Source organism: Chaetodon auriga, chromosome 2, assembly GCF_051107435.1.
Source record: "Chaetodon auriga isolate fChaAug3 chromosome 2, fChaAug3.hap1, whole genome shotgun sequence".
Classification (NCBI taxonomy): domain Eukaryota; kingdom Metazoa; phylum Chordata; class Actinopteri; order Chaetodontiformes; family Chaetodontidae; genus Chaetodon; species Chaetodon auriga.
In genome coordinates this window covers 27,429,993-27,453,121 of record NC_135075.1, presented here as the reverse complement: position 1 = coordinate 27,453,121, position 23,129 = coordinate 27,429,993, and the positions used below count along the sequence as shown (strand labels likewise).

At 42.7% G+C, this 23,129-nt stretch overlaps 1 protein-coding gene across 9 annotated transcripts in view; it reads right to left on the bottom strand.

Moving 5' to 3' along the window:
• ptprt (protein tyrosine phosphatase receptor type T) overlaps positions 1–23,129 on the bottom strand; it is a 301,057-nt gene that overhangs the window by 52,353 nt on the left and 225,575 nt on the right. For all 9 annotated transcript variants that reach the window (XM_076744867.1, XM_076744795.1, XM_076744804.1 and 6 more), the window contains 5 exons: positions 21,746–21,900; positions 15,067–15,147; positions 14,513–14,548; positions 2,041–2,133; positions 768–877 (listed from right to left, as the gene is read on the bottom strand). In XM_076744867.1, coding sequence (XP_076600982.1) covers positions 768–877; positions 2,041–2,133; positions 14,513–14,548; positions 15,067–15,147; positions 21,746–21,900 — 475 coding nt within the window. The remainder of the gene's footprint in view (positions 1–767; positions 878–2,040; positions 2,134–14,512; positions 14,549–15,066; positions 15,148–21,745; positions 21,901–23,129) is intronic.

Here is a 23,129-nt window from a genome sequence, read left to right as displayed (position 1 = left end):
CACACGCACACACACACAGCACAACTGGGAGGCGACAACAGGGAAACAGAGGAAATATGGATGCCACGTTTGCAAAATAAAGGAATCTAATTACCAAGCTATAGAGCTGGAGATGCAAACATTATTTATTTATTTATTTTCAGATTATTACTTGAATATTAAACTGAAAATTGATCGTGCCCTGGCAAACACTCAGACGTTACATAAAAGTCTAAATATTTTTAAATATTTTCTCATGCAAATGACTCATTTGCAACACGCCCGTGTCTTAGCTGCTGATCTACTCTGTTTGCTGTACTGATCACTTTGATTGTGATTTTATTATCACATCTTTCAGTCAAAAACTGCTTTGAACTTTGTGAAACTTTGCAGGGATTCAGGGTCACAGGGGCAGCTGAAGCATGTCTCATCCTGCACTTAACAAGAGGCAGGACTACACCCCAGACATGATGCCAGTCTAGCTTTGGGCTTTGCAGTACCTGTGCTTATTATGAAGGAAAATCCATCTGTCTGACTCACTATTTTACCGGCAGCTCTATTTATATATTCTGGGGTTACATAAACATTTTATTATGCCTATTATCTGGGTACTGTAGCTGCAGACCTTTGACCTTCTTACTAATAGCAGCTTGTAACACTGTCAATCTAAAGACTGATGCCTATTTTACTGTCGTTCTCATTATAAGCCTGCTTGTGTGTGTGTGTGTGTGTGTGTATGTGTGTGCATGTGTATCTGCATGTGTGTGCATGTGTGTGTGCCTGTTCACCTCATATTCCTCCTTGAAACCATAGCCCTGTCCACACTTCATCTGGGTGATGTGTTGGAGGAGGTCGGCAACTCGAATAGCCGGCTGAAACTGGCCTGCCTGGAACTGACCTGCAGGAACAGAAACGTTTTACAGAGAAACAGAAAGATGTGAATATGTAAACAAGAGGGAAGATACAGTAAGCCTGTGGGAGGGAGAGTGGGTGGGTGGATGGATGGATGGATGGATGCATGCATGCACGGTGAAAACTATTATACCTAACTACATTCTAATCAGTCTCCATGTAGTGAATCATCAACATCTATTCAGTCATTGAACCAGCAAACTAAAGAAGCAAAGTGTCTTTATCTTTTGATTCAGTGTTTCTGCTTCTATCTAATCTATCAAATAACTAAGTGAAGTCTTATCCAGGCCTCTGAGAGTACAGTACACTGACAGTCAAACAAGGAGCTGACTTGACTGACTTCTACTCTGTATGACTAACTTGCTTAGTATGTCTGTTGTTCCACCATTAAACTACTCTGCCGTCCTTGTATCTGGCAGGTTAACTAACGAACTAACTAACTAACTAACTAACTAAGTAGCCTACTGTACATGTAACTTGTTAACAGTGTTGCTAAAATTGTGTGTCTACTAGTCAACTGCTTGAAGACTGCATGGCTTAATAACTTACTATCTAAATGACTAACTTACTGACTGACTGACTGATTAACTGACAGGTACGCTGGCTAACTAGCTGATTAACTGACTGACTGACCAGCTAATAAACAAACTGACTAATTAGCTAGTCAAGTAGCTAACAACTGAGTGACTGAATGACTGGCTAACTAGCTAACTAACCTACGGATTGACTGGCTAACTAGCGAGCTAACTAGCTAGCTAACTGACTGAATGACCAGACTATACAAAAACTGGCCGTTCAAGTAACTAACAAACTGAGTGACTGACTGGCTAACTAGCTAACAATTTACTGACTGACTTGCAGGCAGGCTGGCTGGCTAACAAGCTAATAAATCAACTGATTAACTAGCTAGCCAGGTAGCTATGAGAACTGAGACTGACTGGCTAGCTAGCTAACTAAGTTCATAACCAGCCAACCCACTGGCTAACTTTTAAGCTAATCAACTACCAAATTAACTAACTGACTCACTTTTGAACTACTCAACCAGCAAACTGACCAAAGAGCAAAACAGGTAACTAACTAGCTAACCCTCGTGACGGTCTAACTCTCCAACGAACAAAGCGGCTAACTGCCTAAGTTGTGAGCACATACCACTCTGGTAGGAGAGCTCCACAGACTCACAGCCTCCATAGGGAAAACTCTGCAGGGTCAGAGAGGGCTGAGCGAGCGAGGGCTGGCTACTGTCTGTTAATGGAGAGAGAGAGAGAGAGAGAGAGAGAGAGAAGAAGAGATGTTACCATGACAACAGACTTCCCCTCTCTGACAACCCCCAACTCAACCCCACACACACACACACACACACACACACACACACACACACACACACTTGGTGTAGTAGGCACACACACACTGTGCACCCTATGGACACCTTCTAGGTCTCTAGGTGAGAGAAGATTGGTCGCCGATGACAAGTGGCGAGTTAAATGAGTCACTTAACACCCTGAGCCCTGATTGGTGGGCATGACGTGAAGACAGTTAATTAGAATATCTCTCCTTCAATTAAGGAACGACAGATTGATTGGATGAGTGTACGGCTCTATTAGTCAGGACAGATGGAGGGATAGATGGAGGTTTCAGGGGACAGAGGGACTGATGAAGGAGTGTCACGTGTCAAGAGCAGTGCCAGAGTTTGGTGGAGAAGCTTGTAAAAGTTAACGGGGGAAATGCTGCATCCACTCTGCGTGAGAGGAAGAAGAAGAAGGAGGAGGAGGAGGAGGCCCTGATATGATTTAAAGGTTTACTTCTTTCCATCTCTTATCTCCTTTTTATTGGCAGGTCACCTTCTGTGCCTCAGCCAATCAAGTGAAGCTGAAATTCTCTTTGGGGAAAATCCAAAATGTGATGTGCTTACAAAAACAGGTAAGTTTTCAACAGTTGAGAGAAGTTTTCCATTATCAAAGAGCTGTGAAATCCCAAATAGCTCACTTTCTAATCTCCTCATTTAATGAACAAAACGTCATTTTGTTCAGTGCTGTGGCAATATGGCTTCTGACAACCGGCCAGGCCAGTAGACGCACTGAAGCGAGACAGTGCATATATGTGTCTCAGAAGGGGAAGAGGTTGTAATATAAAACTGCATGACTATGTTTTCTTAATGGAGCTATTTGCATGTTAATGACGGCTGTGGATTCATTAGTGGCCTGAAGTGGCTCCTCTGTAAGCCAATCTAAACACTGGCTTCCCTAAACGAATGAAGAACGAGCCGGCCACATGGGTCACTCTGCAGCTCGTACATGGGTGTGTCTGTGTGTGTGTGTGTGTGTGGTCACGAGAAATGAAAAAGGGACAAAAGAGAGAGAAATCGATCTAATTGTTGTTACGCTGTGCTTAAAAATAACTGTCCTGTTGTGTGAGAGGAGGATTTGATAGAAGAGTAAAAAACAGAATCAGAGGAAGAGAGAGATGAGAACAAATGAGAAGAAGAAGAAATCAGGAGAAGAGGCAAGACAGAGGGAGAAGAGAAGAAGAGGTGGCAGGGGAGAAAGGGGGAGTTTAGAGGAGAAACGGGACAGGAGACAGATGAGGGGGGAAGGTGGAGGAAAGACAGGAGTAAAGAGTTGAGGAGAGGTCAGGACAAACACGATGTGCTCACTGAACAGAACCAGGTTGTACTTTACATTCCTCCTCCACACTGCGTCTCCACTTCAGCTGCAACACTTGGTTTTATCACATAAATCTGTATGAATTCTTCTCATCCTCCCTTTCAGCGCGTCCTCCTTTGTACTCCTGATGCAAACCCATCTCCGACTGCTCATCTGCTTCTGCAAACATGCCTGGATTGAGTGGGAGAAGTGGGACACCAATCCTAATGCTGCACAGGAGTCACAGCTGGAGGATGGATGGCTGGATGTAAACCATTCACGCTTTAGTCGTAATGGCAAAAAAATGTCGATACATTTTCCAGTTGGCATCATATTTACGACATTTCTTAATGAGAATTTGTTCTGTGTCAGCAGAATATTTAGCAGATGCAGCTGCCTGATGTCAAAGTCTGACTGCGTTTGGTTTCCGTGACTCGGCCCTTGTTTGGTTAATGTTTCTGTAAAAAGGGGCACAGGCGGGTTTACAGTCCAGCTGAGCTGAAAACTACTTGACGGTAAACTTGCCTGTTGTTCCTGAACCTCCTGAAAGCATTTTTCAAACTCACTGACATTTTCAAGCAGAGTCCGTGAATACCAGCAGGAGACGTTGTCCCTTTTTTTGCCTTTTTTGCCCTCTTTTCCTCCTCTCATCCCTCTTTTAATGGTTTTCTCTCACAGCTCATTCTTCTTCTACTTCCTGCTCTAATTATAATTAATTCTTTATGTGTTTGTATTGTATCTTCCTTTGGTTTAACTTGTTAGTGGTTGTGGCCCGCTGACGGTATCGCTGCCGCCACACACTTAGACGCACACATGGAGAAACATTGTATTCCTGAATACACAGAATCATGCAAAAATACAATCAACACACTCAGATATGCACACACACACACGCACACACACACTCATTTCCTTTGTCGCTGAGTCTATGGAAACTTCCCAGGGCTCTTTGCAGATCCCTCCAAGGTCACAGGTGTGCACACATTTGGTGTGTGTTGAATGCAAATATGTAAGTTCACATATACAGTACATGGATGTGTGTGTGTGTGTGTGTGTGTGGGTGTGGGTGTGTGTATGTTCCTGCACTAATATGGTGTGTGCATTTTCATGCCTACCTTTCAATATGTGATGTTTTGTGTATAGATGTGGGTGTATCTGTCTGTGTGTGTGTGCAGTGTGTGTGTGTGTGTGTGTGTGTGTGTGTGTGTGTGTGTGTGTGTGTGTGTGTGTGTGTGTGTGTGTGTGTGTGCGTGTGTGTTAAGTCACACCAAGGTCAAATATGCATTAAGCCAGGCATGAAATGGAGTCATAGCGGCAGCTCCACAACACTGACTATGATGAAGACATCTCAATGCTAATGGGGAGATTTATTGACCCCACAGTCACAGTGTGTGTGTGTGTGTGTGTGTGTGTGTGTGTGTGTGAGTGTGTGAGTGTGAGACACAGAGACATATGGAGAGCACTGAGAGTGTGCAGCTAGTGTGTATTTGACAGTGTAAGTGAGAGGCATTGATTGAGAGAGAGAAGTGAGTGTTGGGAGTTTTTGGTGTGTGTGTGTGTGTGTGTGTGTGTGTGTGTGTGTATGAAGGCCGTTTACACTGTCAGTGAGTGTGTATGTTAATGCAGTCCTTCATGCTTGGCAGTGTGCTATATAAAGTTCCCTCCCCCCACCCTGTGACTTTATTAAGAGTCAGTTATGGATGACTTGGGCTCGGAGTATCACCGTGCTAACTCTTAACCCCTTCCACACAACCAGCCAGCTGTCTGTCTACCTGGGCTCGACATTTTGTCTCAGTTTACAGAAAGTTAAAGGTAAAACGTCCTTTTAAAGGTATGCCGCCTTCACTTGCAGTGCACCTTTGCGTGATTAATGAAAATGTAATCCTGCATCCACTTTTTTTGTGCGGGTTTATACTCAGGCCGTTGAAGAAGCAACCAACAACCCTGAAATTCAGTTTTATTGTGTTGAATATTTGTGGTTCCTGTTTCACGTATTCTGCATTGTAAGCGACGATAAGTGCAGGATGTCGTTACGTACAAAGACAACACAGTTAAGCTGTTGATCAGAGCTCTGTTCAAGTTATAATTATATGTAATTTTAATGGACAGCTGCCAGCCAATTACAAGTGAGTGTTTTCTGTACTCATTGTATAATTCAATACACTCCACTGAGATCCTTGATGCCCCCAACTGGCAATTACTGTTAAATCCAATCAAACTAAAGAAATGACTTCATTCCAGTAGCAACGGACTGTCTGTCCTCACAGAGGAAGACATCATCCACAGACGCTGCTTGTATCCACTGCAGCATGCATCAGCCGGCACACACACATGCACACACACACGCAGTAATTGGATCCGGAAGAGTCAAACAATAATTGAAACGGAAATTGAAATTATGCTAAACATTACACACTAATAAAATCTAACCATGATCATCTACATGCTTGAAAACCAGTTACAATCAAATATGCAGCAGTTAGCCAAGAAAATCCATTGTGCTGTACCACTGCTTTGAGGGGAAACATGCTTCACGTTTATTAATATGCGTATATGAAGTCAAAGGTAACTGCCACACACCTGTTGCCTCGACTGTCCAGTAAATTCAAACATTACTTATCTGCTGTGCCAGCATGTCTAAATTTACACTGTGTCTTAAAATGCAAAGAACATTCTCTGCAAACCTTTCAGCGTTAATGGCTGAGAGCTGGACACACTCGTGCAGCTCAAATACGGAAATCTTAGCAGGAAGCGTTTAAAAAAACGGTGGATAAGCTTCAGCTGAAAAGATCACCCCTCTCTCTTTCTCTTCCTCTTTCTGTCTTTCTGTGAAGCACAAGGTCAGGTTCAACTTCATTTTATTGCCGCAGAGGCAGGCCGGAGGAATTCTCTTCGGTATGGATGAAAAATCGCTCTGATATTTGAAACACATTACTGCCTGTAGTGGAACAGTGAGCCGCTAGCATAAAAGATGGAAAATAAAAGTGCAGCTGAGCCATTGTCCAGAGGAGGAGGGAAGCAAGAGAACGAAGGAAACGTGGACAGAAAGTGGTAGACGAAAGAGTGGAAAATGAAACGGGAAATAAAAAGATCCTTGAGCCCATTAGGGGCTGCGGGTGGAAAGGAAAATGGCAGGCCTTGAGTTACAGCATCAAGGGTTACTCACATGTTTGTCCAAAGCAATCTTCATTCTTTCACTGGAGCTTTTTTCACTGCATGAATTGATCGCTCCTTATTTTGTGCACAGACTGCACTCAATGCTAAAACAATAAAGGTAAACTTGATGGTATCAAGCATTTCATGAGAAATAACACACATAGAGCTGTTAACAAAAGTCTCCTCTCAGCCTCCATTTCAGGTCCATGTTGAAAGATGATGAGCAATACCGTCAGGTTCATTTTGAGGGAGTCACATATTTTTGTCTTATGCAGCTGAAGTGCATGTTTTGCATCTTGACACACTTTTTTTTCCCCCTCCTACAGCCATTTTTGCCTATTTTAAAGGCATTTTCTGGACTTTATGAAACCTAATATATATATATATATATAAAATAGATAACTGGGTAGAGAGGCGGGTATGGCAAAGGATGAGTGAGAAAGAATAGAAATAAAGAATGGATGAGGCAGAAACAAACCGAGTTTGTGAAACAAAGAGAGAGAATTCTCTAATAAAGCACTAAGATACACATTTGGTACTTAATTATTTAGCAGTGTACCGATTCTTCAGACAGATTCATCTTACATGATTTAACAACTGAATTTAAACTCCACGGAACGAACGGACGAGACGAACGGCAAACACCAAGACACAAAAGAGAGTGGCGGCGAAGGCAAGCCAGAGAGAAGGAGCAGCAGAAGTGATAAGTGGAAGAAGAGACAGAGAAGCAGCAGAATATATCTGGACTGTAGGTCACAGAGATCAACTGGTCTAGACAGTATCCAAGCAGTTTACCTCATTTCACCTGCTTCTCCTGACATGAGAAAGGAAAACACTGACTCATAAAGTCCTCACAAAGTGCGTGTTTGTATGAAGCCACTTCCTTCGGAACAAACAGGCACCAGAGTTGAACAGAGATATGCAAGTGTGTGTAGGTGGGTGTTTGCATGTAAGTTACCTCCACAGTGATCTGTGAGGCCACCAAGCAGCTGCACAGCAGGCAGACAAATCTGCTAAACAGGAGTTTCTTATTCAACAGAAACTCTGTCTCATCTTGCAAGTTAGGACCAGAGACAGGAAGAGACTGGTGGACAGAGAGAAACCTCCCTTATTTCTCTCTGCTGAGAAAGTGGGATTAAATTCATATCCTCGATGAGCAGGGGGGCACTGTTTGCCTCCTGCTGCTCAGTGTGTTAGTATAGACGACTGCATGCACGGGGATAATTAACAGAGATGTGAAGGATTAAAGTAATATTATGCAATATTTTCATACGAAGACATGCCTGCTTTGCTACTGTGAATGGCCAAATAAAAGATAAAAGTGACTCAAGCTTTTTTTTTTTTCTTTTAATTATCCAACTTTTACAGTTGTTGTTCTGAACAGCTGGCGTCTTGTAATGGTTTATACGCGAGGAAATCCTCCGGAGCACAGAAAGTGATGTGTTTCGCATTCCTGGGCTGTGTCTGAAATCAGTCGTTCACTCGTTTACTGCTCCCTGTATAAGAGACAATTAAATATTGAGATTTTAAACGTGTGAATCATAATCATTTTGTGTCATTGCTGACAGCTGAAGGGTCACATGGTGGTAATTTTGTGCATTTATATACAGTAATAAAATAAAATAAAAACAGTCGCCTGTGCCAGCAGGTTATAACGACCCATATTTACATTTATTGTTCGGCTGTGAAGTCTAGCAGCTGTAGTAATTATGAGGGGGCAAAGGAGGAAGTCAGGTGATGTAGAAAAAGCAAACGGTCTGCATATGGAGGAGCTCTTTGTGTCCCGTGTGTATTTCAACTTACATAATGTACTTAATTTACATTACATTAACGTTTTGGGAGTCAATTGTTGAGATATGAGGATGTTTTGCTAATGCGATGCACTGCGTGTCGGAATTGTTAGCGTGCAATGCAACATTAAATTGATTTTACAACGGACGTTATCTGGATTTTAATTTAAAGGTAAATATAGTGCACTTCATAGTAAATAGGACACGATTTCAGAGACGGCCCTGGATTGTTTGGAAGAGCTCAGTAGCTAGCATGAGAACGATAGCAGCACAAAAACTGCTTTTTCAAGTAAAGAAATGATCCTCAAATTGTAAAGTAAAGTTTGTTTTTCTCTTTTCACCGTATTCACTGCCTCACCTGACCTAAGGTTGTCATCTTGTGTTTGGCTGCACTACTCCGGATAGAAATCAGTACATTTCTAAGGACCACAACAGAAATAAACTTCCACCATTATTGTATTTTCATCCTTGACAATCTAAATTGACTTTGGTAGTGCTGGCGTTTATCACTATTAAATCTATATGTAGCTATGTGTGATGAAAAAAGACGCCCAAGAGGATGGGACAGATTGTCAAAGACTCACAGACTATCCAGTCAAACAGACTTGTCAAAGGAAGCATGATGGAGAGACCACTACACGTGAATATAAGCTGTGTAAGCAGGCAGTCAAGATGTGGCTGGAAAAGAGCACAGAGGCTCAATCTTCCCTGAGCACATAAAAGTTAAAAATTACTATCTCTCAACCCTGCTCTCACCTTCAATTACCCAGCACTGCCACATTATGGCCAAACAAAATGACTACCATTAGCCATAATCACCCTACATGCAGCCTAATGCTATGCTGAACTACACTGGAGAAAATAATTGCCCCACAGTAATGCTGTGGAAAAACATCTTCCAGTACAAGCAGGGCTGTGGATAGAAATTATGAGCTCTCTACACAGGAGGTGACTCTGGACCACCTTCTACTGACACCGTGCAGAAGCATAGCTGTTGCTAAAGTGCTTCAAGTGCAGTGCATCTTCAAAACAGTCACCAAAAGACACATTAGAAAAGAAAAATGTCACACCCTCGAGGTCTACTCGCAGAGATTTAATATTTTACTTCAGTAAAATATGCATTGAAAAATCAAAGATGCTCCTCTTTCTATTATATATGCACGTTGATCTGCTGAACCTGCTTCCACTACTTTTTCTCTGTATCCACACTTTCACTGTTCCAAGTATAGCAGAGAAGAACAATTTGGATCTAATTTGCACAAAACAGAAGAGAATCCTTCATTCCCGACCGCTCGTCTCTTCTCTGAATCCTCTTTTTTTTTTCGATATAACTTCTGTACGCATACTGTCGAAGTGCCGCTTTTACATTTGATTGGCTGTCTTTTTTGACTGGAACACATTTTCAGCTGCTCTGAGCCTCTAATATTGCCACGGACGGGTTTACACTGGAGTTACTGAAATCTCAGACGGACACTTTGTGCACAGGGGCCTGTCAAGGAACCTTACCTGTTTTAACTGGAGGAACCACGCTGTAAATACAGCTCCTGGGCTGCAGATCCAGCCCACCAAAAACAACTGTCCATGAAGCAGTAGGGTGGGGTTTGTTCTGGTTTTAATATTAGGAGGTGAGATGGGAATATGTTATTGATGTTTAAACAATTTAGCCAGCTTCTTAGGTTGTCTGTAAAAGAGCAACGTATCAAGAGAGCTGGCATGTAGTCACCTGCAAAAATGTTGCCTCAACCAAAGGCTTTGCTTTTCAATCCACTACTGGTCTAATTTTTTTAAATATGACTAGTTTTCAGATGCCTTTGAAAAGGCAAACAAGAATGTGCAAGGGGGAATTTTAGTTTCATATCGAGTTCTTCAGTGTTTTTCTCAGCGTCCTAGCTTCGTGACATGTCTTTGGATGGTTCGTATCATTGCATTTGTGCCACTGTGTGCCTAATTAACCACAAAAAGCTCCTGATCTATGGAAAAGCATGACTTCTGTGCTAAGATCAGCGAAGGGCTGTCCTTGGCCTGGCACAAAAGGCTGACGCTTGCTTTGTGAACTGACAGAGAACAGTGTTGTGTAACCTTTTAACATACATCAGTGTCTGAGAAATTGATTTTTAGAGGAAAACGTGTTTGCACATGAAATGCACGCTATGCTGCTGGGGCTTTCTACTGATCCACTGGATTTACGTGGCATCAGTGTTAACACTGTGCTGGCTGTGTGTGCATATGGATTTGTGTGAGTCTGTACTTCTGTGCATATTTGTAACTTTCTGATGTGTCCTTGTGTCTGTATGCACATATTTGTATACTTGCTAAACTATATATGTAAGTGTTGGAGTCTCTGTGGATGCTTTTTATGCAAGATTCTGTGAGAGAGTCTGTGTGTGTGTGTGTGTGTGTGTGTGTGTGTGTGTGTCAGTATGAAATCCTACTTCCATAGCTGAGAAAACACCTGAGCTATGCAGAAGGTTATACAGCAGGTTCAGTAAGAAACACACACGCTCACACACACACACGCTCACACACACACACACACACACACACACACACACACACACACACACAGAGCTAAACCCCGCTCTGCAATGCATACTGGATTTACCCAAGCTCCTTCTCCCTGTCTTTGATCCCTCAATCTGTATGTCTCTTTCACTGTCGTCTTAATAACTTTCTTCTCTCTCTCCCTGCTATCCGTCTCTCTTCAAGCTATTAAAAAACGATCCTCACTGGCACCATTCAGGCTCCTGGTACCATTATCCCTTTTCAAAAGCCTGAAAGGTATTGGAACGTGTCTAAATGTTGGATTCTTACTTTAAAAATGAAATGTTTTCTATCCGTTTGTGAAGTGATTGAATTCAGCCACCCTTGGAAGCCACCTCAGATAAAATGAACATCCTAATGGACTCAATGGGAGTGTTAAGTGTTAAAGTGTAGGAATCAGTGAAAATGAAAATTATTTTGACAGTATTCTGTTCTGGTGGCCTATTTTCTGTCTCCAGGTTAGTTTATTTATTTATTTTATGCTTTGTTTGAACGTTTATCAGTCTATGGGGCCTACATTTGTTCTCCCGTCTTGAGCCAAAAAAGAGGCAGTTTGTTTATTCTTGAAATTTGTGAGGATATTTGCTGAGGAAGCCAACTAAGTGCGGTCTCTTTTTAATTAGACAGCTAGCTGGGGTATTGTAGTGCTAGACTGAAAGTAATTAAAGTAATGCAATTAATGCAAAGTTGCTAACATTCAACTCAGAAAACTGTTTAGAGAATTGAAGAAGAAGAAATGTTTTTGGTAGGATAAAGACATCTTAAACCTAACAACAGCACATCTCAGCTTGGAGCAAACTAGCAAACAATGTTCTGTTTAATAATGAATTAATTTTACCTTCATCCCTGTCTCTTCATTATCCTATATTTCATTCCTCTATCTGTCTTTCTTTGGCCTCGGATGATGATCATGATGAAGATGATGATGATAGCAACATGCTTAGTGGTCATTTTGCAGGTCCTCCATCCACTAATTTGCTGCTATAATCAATAAAATAATTGCAAAGCTCAGCATGATGTGCACACAGCGTCCAGCGCTGCGGCTATATGATGTTTATGGATGGATGGATGGAGGAAAGGAGGGATGAGCAGATGAAAGAAGGGCTACAGGGAGGTACAAAAGGGGAGATGAGAGAGTGGAGTGCAGGTGGAGGGAAGAGAGGATTTACAGTGGGAGTAATATATGTACAGTTGGGTGGATGGATGAATGGACGGGGGTTTAATTGAATCAATTACACGAGAAGAGGAGTGGATGTGGACAGTGATGGAGACCTGGAGAGGTGGATGGACAAATTAACAGATATGAGGAAATGAACAAATGGACAATGGAAGGATTATGGATGAGTGGATGGACATATAGATGGGATGAGTGGATAGACAGATGACCCTGGGGGGAATGGACAAATGGATTAAAGGAGTAAAAAGTCAGGGGTAGCAGCAATAGTTGGACGAGTTAAGAGTTAAAGAGAAAGGAGGAGTGAAGGCGGGGCAGTGAGGAGAGGGAAGGTGGATGGATAGATGCAGAGAGAAGGAGAATGAAATGAAATGAAATAATAGAAGAACAGAAGAGGGATGTATGAAGGAAGCTTGAAGGATGATCAGAGGGAGTGTTGAGCGATTAGAGGCAGGAGTGGGTGGATGGATGGATGGATGGATGGATGGATGTAGGAGTCAAGGGATGGATTAACAGACGACAGAAGATAGATGTACAGAACAATGGACGATAAATATCCTTACTTTTATTTCTTCCACTGTTGCTGCTGCGTCTGTAAGCTTCCTCACGCCACACTCGCTCTAATGCATACACTCTACAGCATACGTTATGTGTTTGTTGTGAACACCAGATTTTCCTCCACAGTAATGATGAAAGTTTTGTTTTACATCTCTTGTCTTTCTATCTAATTGTAGAGAGAACAGATGGTTCGACTAAAACGCTAACAACATCACCCTGTGAAGATATATGACAGCAAATTTGTGCCGCTGCACAAATCACTCGAGCGTTCTTTTGCATTCTGCTTCATCATGCCTTGATGTGCATCAGCAAATGGCACAGATCCCCATGTAGCCGCTGATGAAGACTACAGTAAACCATTTTAAATATGTGAGGCGGACACACTGCCGGAAAATTGGGATATATTTTGCAGTTTTTCTTGCCCTTTTGACCACTTCCTGTCGGCCAGTCAGATTTTATAGAGTAGATAAGATGCAGAGTGGGTGTCTATCACAGTAATTTGTCTTTTCTGGATGTCTGGCTCTGTGTTTCCTGGGCAGATAACGCATGAGCTCAGCAGGTATTACAGTGATTCAGCTGATTAACAACAGTGTTTCAGGAGAAGATGCCCTTTCCAGAAAGAGAGGAGAGGAGAGGAGGTTGGGACTGAAAAATGGAAGCGAAAAAAGGACGAAAGAACAACTGATGATGAGCACAGAAAAGGATGGAAACGAAGGAAAGAGAGCGCAGAGAAAAAACAGCATGGAAAGAGGAATGGAAAAGTAAGGGAGTTATATATAGTTATAATTATATATAAAGTTTTCATTCTTTTGAGGGCGTTTTAGAAGTAAGGAGAAATGGAAGAAGAAGAAGAAAACAAAAAATTGGCTGCTGGCCAATCAGGCCTGACTACATTTATAACATACAGCCTGTAAGACAAAGACAGTAGAGATGAAAAAAAAGGGATTGAGTAAAATGGAGGAAGTAGTTTGAGGAGGAGGAAGTCAAGGGAAAGATGGGAGAGGAGGTGATGTGGCTGTAGACATGATGACAGGTATAAGGAAAAGAGCGGGCAGACCACAGGAAGGAGGAAGAAAGTAGTGAAAAGGAGGAGGATGGATGAGAAGAGGTGTGGCAGGAGGATGACGAGGTGGCAGCTGGCTGATAAGTATTATCACATAAAACAGAAACACTCCCGTAAAGGGAGACCGGCAGACAAATGTCACTACTGCACTTATGCCTCTGTGTGTGTGTGTGTGTGTGTGTGTGTGTGTGTGTGTGTGTAATACTCGTGCAGAGACTGGACACGCACACACTCTCACAAACACACATACATGTCACACTTTGGCAGGGGCCAGAGCCAATCTCCTTGGCAAAGAAGTGTTCAATCTGGCCAACAGAAGGGGAGAGAGGGAGGAAAAATGAAGAGGAAAAAGACAGAGAGAGGGTCCTGGAAAATGGTTTTGACATTTCACTTTGCCCATGTGTAACACGCACGCACGCACGCACGCACGCACACACACGCACACACACGCACACACGCGTGCACACGCACACGGAGAGTACATTGCTTTCCACGTGAGTGTCAGACGTTTTACGCGCCTGAATGTGTGTTAAACTGCCTTTTCGTTAACTTTTGCTTTACTTGTTTCTTGTGCTCGCACACGGATGTAAACACATACACACAACTGAGAGCGTGCTGGACTGTAACAGCTATGAATCACATCTTTATTCTCTGTACAGACTGAGAAGAAATTAAAGTGAGTTAAACTGTTTTTACTCACCTATAGACGTTGTGGCTGGAACTGGCTCTTTGGACACTGCACATGCAACATGACACACAAAAGGAAGCACAAACGCTCAATCAATAAAAGCACTAAACATGGTTCAGGTCAGACATTGGCTTTATTTGGTCTGCCCTCGTGTTTATGAAAGGAAGTAAAATCCTTTGTAATATTGACCTGGATGTCACTGTCTGCAGGGCTCAGAGACACAAGCGGGAATTGTAATCAGTAAAAAAGATGCAGAAGAGGGTCGGTTTGGCTCTTTCTTTGCTGCCATGTGTAAGATTTGTTTTCTTCTGCACAGTTCTCTAACAGAACAGGAGCCAGCTGAGAGCTGAGGACCATTAACATGTTCTACAAGCATCGGTAAAAGCATTAAGGAGCTGCAGAGCTTTTTCTCTTCAGTGTCTTTAAAGGGATAGTTTGTCTGGGTCAGTCTCAGCTGCAGGCAACTCCACAGCCTCTACAGCCATCGAATCATTGCCTAAAGCATCTTCAAAGATTAGGTGTGTGTGAGAGAGAGTGTGTGTTTGCGTGTGTATACAAGTGTGTACCCGAGTAGTAGGAATTCAGCAGGGATTTACTCTGCAGTGTCTTGCTTCCCTGCACAGAGAAGGAGCACGGAGAGGGGGAGGCTGGGGAGGAGGCAGAAGGAAGGAGAGGTGAGAAGAAGGTGAATAGGAGGACGAGGAGACAAGGGAAAAAGGGACAGAGGATGTGAGAAGGAAATGAAAAAGTAAATCAGGTGAAGGACAAGAGGGGGGAGCACAGGGAGAGAGGAGCAGAGATCAGTGAGCTCATCTAAAAACACAAATCAATCGTCACAGGATACAATTAACAATGAAAACATGCACAAAGGGAGATCAATACCTCATACTCAACAACACGAGCAACCAGCCTGTAACACTAATGGCACCATCAATGCTACCCATATCGAATTTTGAAGCTTAAAAGTGGTTCCATCTCAATGAGCGTGCACTCAAATATGACATACTCTCAATGTTTGGTCAATACAATGATTTAGTGGCTTGCATGAAGAATGTTGGGGCAAACAAAATGGAATGAACCAACGGTGAGGAACAGAGCAGCGTTTTCCAGCAGAAACGCCAATTTGGACACAAGCATCCGAGATACCAACATTAAGGATCACATGGAAATCAGCCATTGCATTTGTCCCACTAACTCAGCTAGCGTAGCATCTCTTGAGCAGCAGAGGGTCTCCTCACTTTAAAAAAGAGCACATTGGTCAGTTCCTACAACTTAAAATGACCTCTGTTTATCTGTTCATGAAAATCTTTTGATGAATGCTTTCTAGGAAAAAGAATCCAGCCATCGCAAGTCTCTGAATCTCTCTTCCAAAAGTTGGCGGTGGAGAGTGGCGTCCAACACGTCGCTCTGTAATCTGGGGTCACGATCATTTTTGAAGAGGCTGCTCCAGTCCGAGTAGAAATGTTTGGTCATAGGTGAGAGCAGGTGCATTTTTCTTCATATGAAGCTAAGTTCAGTGAGAGTAGAGCTGAGCTGATGCTGTATATCGCTCCTTATAAATGCGATTCGCCATCTGGTCTTGCTTTCTTAAACAGTGACTGATGGCAACTAGGTCCATGCAGATACACTCTGTGTCTCCCATATATACACACAGACTGCTGGGGGCTATTAATAAATGACATGCAGGACAGACAAAGACACACACACACGTGCAGGATAAGACGAAACCTGGGGGGATTGCTGGGAGACCGACTGTGACTTTGACATATTATATGCTAACACATCCTGTTCAATAATCCACATAATATCACCGCTAGCCGACACACATTCATCTATAGGACCGGCAGCTACATGGTGTGTGTGACTGTGTGTGTGTTTTTGTGCACACCTAAAAGTAATTGTCATTTATCTACAGGCTTTCAGAAGCCAATTAGTACTCATGCATGTCAGCATATACAGTATTTCTGCACGCCTTCATCAGTTTTGTGGATTCCAGAGTCCTGATGGTCCAAGCTGGTGGCCATTAGTGGAAACTCAACCACTAAAGAAATCTCTCCTCCACCTCTCTTCGTTCTCACTGAGCAGGTGACATGAAATGCCTCCCTTCTGCCCCTTTCTTTCCATTTCTTTGTTTCCTTCTGCTTATCTTGTGTCACTTTTCTCTACATTAGACATTCAGCGGGGTTTCTTGGTCTCATTTGGAGTAGTTTCGGCACAAACTCCGCTGCCATGTTGCTCTGTTTCATGCTGGTTGGTAAATCCCGAGGGTGGTCTGCTAATTCATGTGTCTTTTCGCCAATCGGATTGCAGTCTGATGTCAAAAATTGAAGTGTAAAAGCACAAACAATGAGTAATACAGAGGGATTTCGCATGATGGGAGGTGATTTGAGACATGTTCCAGCTTTATATTGAGAACTGTCCTTAGCCGATGCTGAAAAGCCTCTCTAAGCCTACATTACTCCCAAGTGTAGCCACACCACTAAGTGTGTGGCCACTTAGGGCATCTTCTTCTTGTGATAATGGTTGTTGAGGTGCCATCTATCTCCCTGTTACATTGTTGTGATAGGAAGAAAGTGGCTTCAGAGATGTGTAACATACGTGTAAGAGAGCGGCATCAGATCCTTCATTCAGCTTTACCTTACTGCATGTTTTTCAGCAGATAAACTGCTTTAGTGACATTAACTCTGAAACGGAAAAGGAGCCAGTACCAAGATTTCTATTTGGTCTAAGAAAAGCCAGACCAATGTCTTTCCAATGTTGGAAAACAACAAAAGAGTTTTAAATCGCACGTCGATGTTACCTTGAGATGAGACAGTTGACAAGACAGATGCGTGTGGGGTCTTAGCATCCCAGAAAATGACTCATTTTCAGAGTTTCACAAATAGATCAAAGGTGATTTTGCTCACCAGTAACCCCAAAAGCTTTCGCTCCAGTCTGTTCCTGATTCTTGAAACCACCTGAGAGGTTTCCCTCTAAATAAAATGTACAGATCCACGGCAGTATGAAAGCTGACATCCGGTGTGTTGTGTGTAATTTCACTCATGTCTTAAAAATGAATGTGACGATAGTTTCCTGATAGGAAGTGTATCCATGTAGCAGACCTCTTGGCTAATTCTTATTCATTTTCTGTTTGCTCTACTGTTTTCTGGTACAATAGCCCAATTTCCCTACAGCAGATAATTTACATTTCATCTTCTCCTCCTCCCTCTGTTGTCCTCTCTTCTTCCCCATCTCCTCTCACCCCTCCCCCCTGCTCCCCTCCTAATACCTCCAAACACAACATATTTTCTACTCTTCTGTGATAAAATCCCTCTCGTCTCATGCGTACCGGCACTGTATGCTAATGCGCCGCAAAAAGAAGCCCAACTTTAATACAGTGAGGAGTGTACCTGCATACCAAAAGAAATCTGCTTTGACAGCAATGTCCTGTGAAGATAACTGGTGACTGGATGAGAATGCAGTGCTACACAAAAAGGTTATTTGCTCTGTGAGGGTCCATTCGCGGAAATATTATTGGGTCCCCTGCCTTGTGTCAGCGTTTTTCTCTGTCTCATTAAGACTGAGCCTGGATCGGTGACTCTGTGTGTGTGTGTGTGTGTGTGTGTGTGTGTGTGTGTGTGTGTGTGCATGCTTTATGTCTTTTCCTTTTTCAAATGTTCATGTGATAAGATAGACACCAACTGTGAAAGAGAGACAGTCACGGAGAGACTTTGACTCGTGAGGCAGTTGTTCATGCAAGGTCACACAAGGTCACGTGATCTGAGAATCCATCTCGCCAGGCTTCACGTCATGTATCTGAAGCTGAACCTCAATGGTTCTGACCAATATATGAGGAAGCACTTGCAGCTATAAGCAAGCTTGGTTTAGGTGCGTTGGTAGTGAGAGAAGCTGCTGGAGCAACAATGGCAGCTCCTACAAAGGTCAGCGTAGATGCTGCTATGGCATCACTTACATCAGAACTGTATTTCTTCATTGAAAGAAGAGCAAAGAACAGCACTGAACGCGTTTCTCCATGGAAAAGCTGTTTTCACTCTTCTCCCGACTCATTCTGGTAAGAGTCCTGCTGGATCATGTTCCTTTCATTTGATTGGTTGTAGTTAGCCTGTGCTTGACGTGACATACAGATGGTTCTTCCAATCACCTGCCAAGTATTTCTTGAACGTGCCTGCCCTTCCAAACTGTTTCCATGGACGACTTTCCAGATGGTTCTGTATAACAAACCATCTGGCGTATCAGGTTAAGAGAGACTAGTTCATGGCTCCAAGTTTGATAGTCATGAAACTCAGGAAAACTCACGGAAAGTGTCGAAAGTGATACAGCAAAGGAGACAGACTTAAGGTACTTGATCCGTAGACGGAAGTCAAGCAGATGGATCCTCTCCATGGAAAGCAGGAGATCCAGCCACATGGTGAATGACAGATACAACACAGTGGGGTGATGGACCAGTCACCATATTTGAAATAGTCATAATCACAACCCATGCTCAGCTTTATGCAAATGAGTCGGTCCAGCTTGACGTGGCACGCCTTCGAAAATCAGATCAAACTGCTGATAAAATATGAATTAAGGTTCTATAACTGCATTGTTTAATTCTCACCTAAAATGCTTTCACAGACATATTTTAGTGCACTGTTTTGCTGTAATCAGAGAGAGACCTGGCTGCCACGCTGGAAAACTGATGAGCCAAAACTAAACACCACCCAACTCACACTACATCACATCCAACCGTAACGTTCAGTGATTGGACCAAGTGTGTTCTTGCTGGATTCTCTGTGTCGAATCAAAATATATGAGTCTCATGCTTTGCCTGTAAGACTCTTCTTTTAATTGCTTTCTTCATCATCTGTGATGTGAAAACATCAGATTTCCACACAGTCAGAGAAGGAAAAGTGTGCGTCCTGATTATAGTTCAGTTCTAAGATCCCACTGCGCCACGGAGCGTCTCTCCCGCCGGGCTGCTGACGGCGCCGTCAGCCGAAGAGTCAATCACAGTGGACGGCGGTAGAGGAGGTTGTGCTGCTGTCTGGTTCAAAAGTGGTTTGCTGACTTCACTGACAGTCACCAGCGGAGTAGAGGACATCGGCGCCGCCAGCAGGGTGGAGTCATGCTGCACTGCCTCACGCTGTCCGGTGTCACGCCGCCCTTCATTTCTATCACCCTTCCCGCTTCCATCACCGTCAGCTTTGTGGTCATTCTGAGACTCATTTGTAAAGTTTACAGTCGACATGCCGTCGATCCTGCATTACTCTGTGTACAATGACGCAGGTAAAAGACAACAGAGTCGACTCGGGGTCTTCTGGCCCGATGACTCTAATCATGGACTTTTAGGGGACAGCCCTCCACAGCATTCTGATTTTTCTCCCAGGCTTTCCATTTTAATTTGTAAGGACTGATACAATAGAGGAGTCTCTCTGGATTATAATTCACATGGACTAAGACATATTTTTTTTACATTTGAGTAGCTGACTTAAAAAGGAGAAAAGTCAGGTACCTTGTGAAAGCCCAAGCTTAATTTCTCATACGCCCCAAAGCTAGTTAAAGACCAATATTTGGCCCCAAGCAAGGTCTACTCAAACTGCCTGGCAGCACGAGACGATTCAGAATTCAAAACAACAGAAACACACGCAATCCACAATATCAACAGTCATGATCGACATGAGGCCTGTTCAGAAAACTAGCTTTGCTAAGTGTTAGCTAAATAACTAGCCAAGCTAATATTACTGCACAAACATGCATGCATTTGTTTCTTTGTTCTTAAAGCAAAGAGCTTGAATCCAACAGATGACTGTGCGCTCTCTGACCTGTAGTGGTCAATTTTCTAACAAACCAGTTCCAGGGGTCCAATCCCCAGTATGTGATGTACCTAATTTACATGAACTCCATTCATTTCAGCTCAGTATGACAGACTTTACCGTGTTTTGCTTTCATTATAGTCAGGCTTTCTCTCCTCTCCTTTCTCTGGGAAGATGGTCCTGGCTACAGTGTTAACACCCCATAACCTCCACACCTTACTTTGAATACATCATATAGATTTCATTCCTAAGGGAGACAAATTTTAATTGCAAGTCTCTGCGTTTTGGCATCATTTCATTATGTCACATCTACAATGTTTGATGACTGTTGATATAGTGCACCAGAAAGCATTATGTGTGTTTTTGAGCGTAGTCATGAAGCATTAAGAGCATATTACAATTCACTATGAATACCCACATAATCCACTAGATGTGGTCTTCATAGAAACATTCATTATTAGCCATTTCCAAGATTACGGTAATTATTTTTTCCCTAAATTCTCCAAACACCAAAGCCTTTACGCATTGATGCAGCCACAGTGTAGTTAGGTCTAATTGCACGAAGTTTTAACACCCAAGGTCTAAAAGAAAACTACTTTCCTCCCCCTAATGCCCAATGGTCAAGTCTATTTGAAAGCAAAGACAAATCCAAAGTTTTAAATATCACAGATTTATTGTACGTCCAAGGTCCAGAGAAAAGTGGTCTCTTCTAAGCGTTTTCAATGCAAAAACATTATTGTATGTCAGAATTGCAGCATGGGCAGTTTGAGGAAGAGTGCAGGCAATTACGGCCGGCATTAGCTTGCTACTTAGTCCCTCTCCAGCACCCCTGGCTTTCAATGGCCAAGTACTCCCAAAAGGCCAGCCTGACATTTTCAAGGGAAAAATGCCCTTCTGAGAGGCCCTGTCTAATTACCCTGGACACATACGCACACACATGCACATCATTTGAAGAGACGGGAATATGCACCCACATGGCCACGCAGGCAGCCTGACTTTTATAAGATTGCAGGTGAAGATTCACACAATTGCATACATGAAATACCCAATGCAAGATGCATTCATGTACTTGAATGTGTAGGAGGCATCACAGAGCAGAATAAGTTGAAGGGAACGCAGCTGAAAATGATCAAAACCGCAGTGAGTAAGGCGGAGGCTAGTGAAGCACTACAACACACTGCTGAAATCGGTGAAAGAGGAACATATGGAGAGCTTTTTTTCTGAAATGAGATGTCCACTATTTGAATAAATGAATCTGACAAAATGATTAATGGCAAAGATACACAGTATGTGTGTATGTGTGTGCGCCGAGACAAAGAAATAAAATTAACTTACAGCTGAAATTATTATCCGAGACAATTTTAGCCACATTGTGTTTGAATGATTCAATTCACAATCAACCTTTTACTTGTTGTATTCATTAAGGCCAGAAGCACGGAGGGTTTTCACTTACTGAATCCGTTGAGGTCCTGGTTGGAGGTGGAGAAGGGGTCGTCTTTGTGCAGGGTGCTGACTTTAGTGGTGCTCTTGTCAGCTGTGGTGACCGGACCCATCTCCCTCTGCTGGGTGGAGCTGCTGGCAGTCTCCTTCTGCTTCTTTGCCAGCTTCCTATAGTCGTGTGAACACACACACACACAAACAAGCATACACGTAAAGGCACATGCACAAGCACGGACAGGAACACGCACGCGAACATGTATATTTACACATACATACAGGTGTGCGAACACACATGCAGCGCCCAAAGACAGTCACACATTTACAAACAGACGTAGATCACAAAACCAAGAATACTGTCAGGGAGATGATTATGGAGAGAAGAGCAGGCAGAGGAGATCCTGTTTCTCTACAACAAGCAGTGACTTCAACACAGAGGAGACAAAAATGACCACATGAGGATGAGCATTGTGTTTTATGCATTGTAGTATCCAAAAGTTAAATCTGTTTTTTTTTTTTAAATCAGAGTTTAGCTTGTATGCATCGTAAGCAGCCACATATCGCTGCCGTGACCAAATGGAATCGCAAAGCTTGCATATTTAGGACAATGGTTAGACTAATATTTAGAGCAATGCCTTTAAGTCATTCTCTGTTTCATGGTGACGATTTACAAGAAATAAATATTTTTAAGACCTTCAATGCATGTAATTTTTTGGGACTATCATCAGTCAGAGTTAGCTAACAAGCTACAAGGATAACCAGTAAAATCTGAGGGTGCCTCGTGCAGATCTGCATACCAAAACTGGTTATCACTGGGATTTTGTTAGATTTTTGAAGTTGAAGCACTTGTTTTTTAAAATCCTTGTTTGCCCTCGGTATCCTAAAGTTACTAAATTAGTAATTAAGAAGAACGGCCTTGGAAAACCAGATTGATGTAAGAAAAAAAAATTTTTAGTTTTGAAATTCTCCACTGAAACACCCTGCCCTCTTTGGAGAGCCATTCTATATCATCTGGATCTCACTCAGCACTTCACATTGTGGAATCAATTTCAGGTATTATATTAAAATACTCTGCTGGCACCAGATCAACTGCAGTGTCTAAAAAGTACGAGTTCTTCAGTAAAACCACACTGACAGTGCTGACTTACATTTCCATTATTGTACGTTCACCTATCCGATGAATTTCGACAGTAAAAGATGATTCATTTGCGAGACGTCTCACATTCTGAGTAGCTGAGGAAACCACAGATTTGATTGTTGGAAGGGTTTCAGTTAGATATTATGAAAAAAGGTAGATTTTATTTCTCCAGAGCAATTAGAGCAAGGAAAAAGGATCGGCGGTGGTTCAGTGGGGAGAGGCTGACATTCAGCACTTCGCTAACATGTGGGGCTTCTGCAGT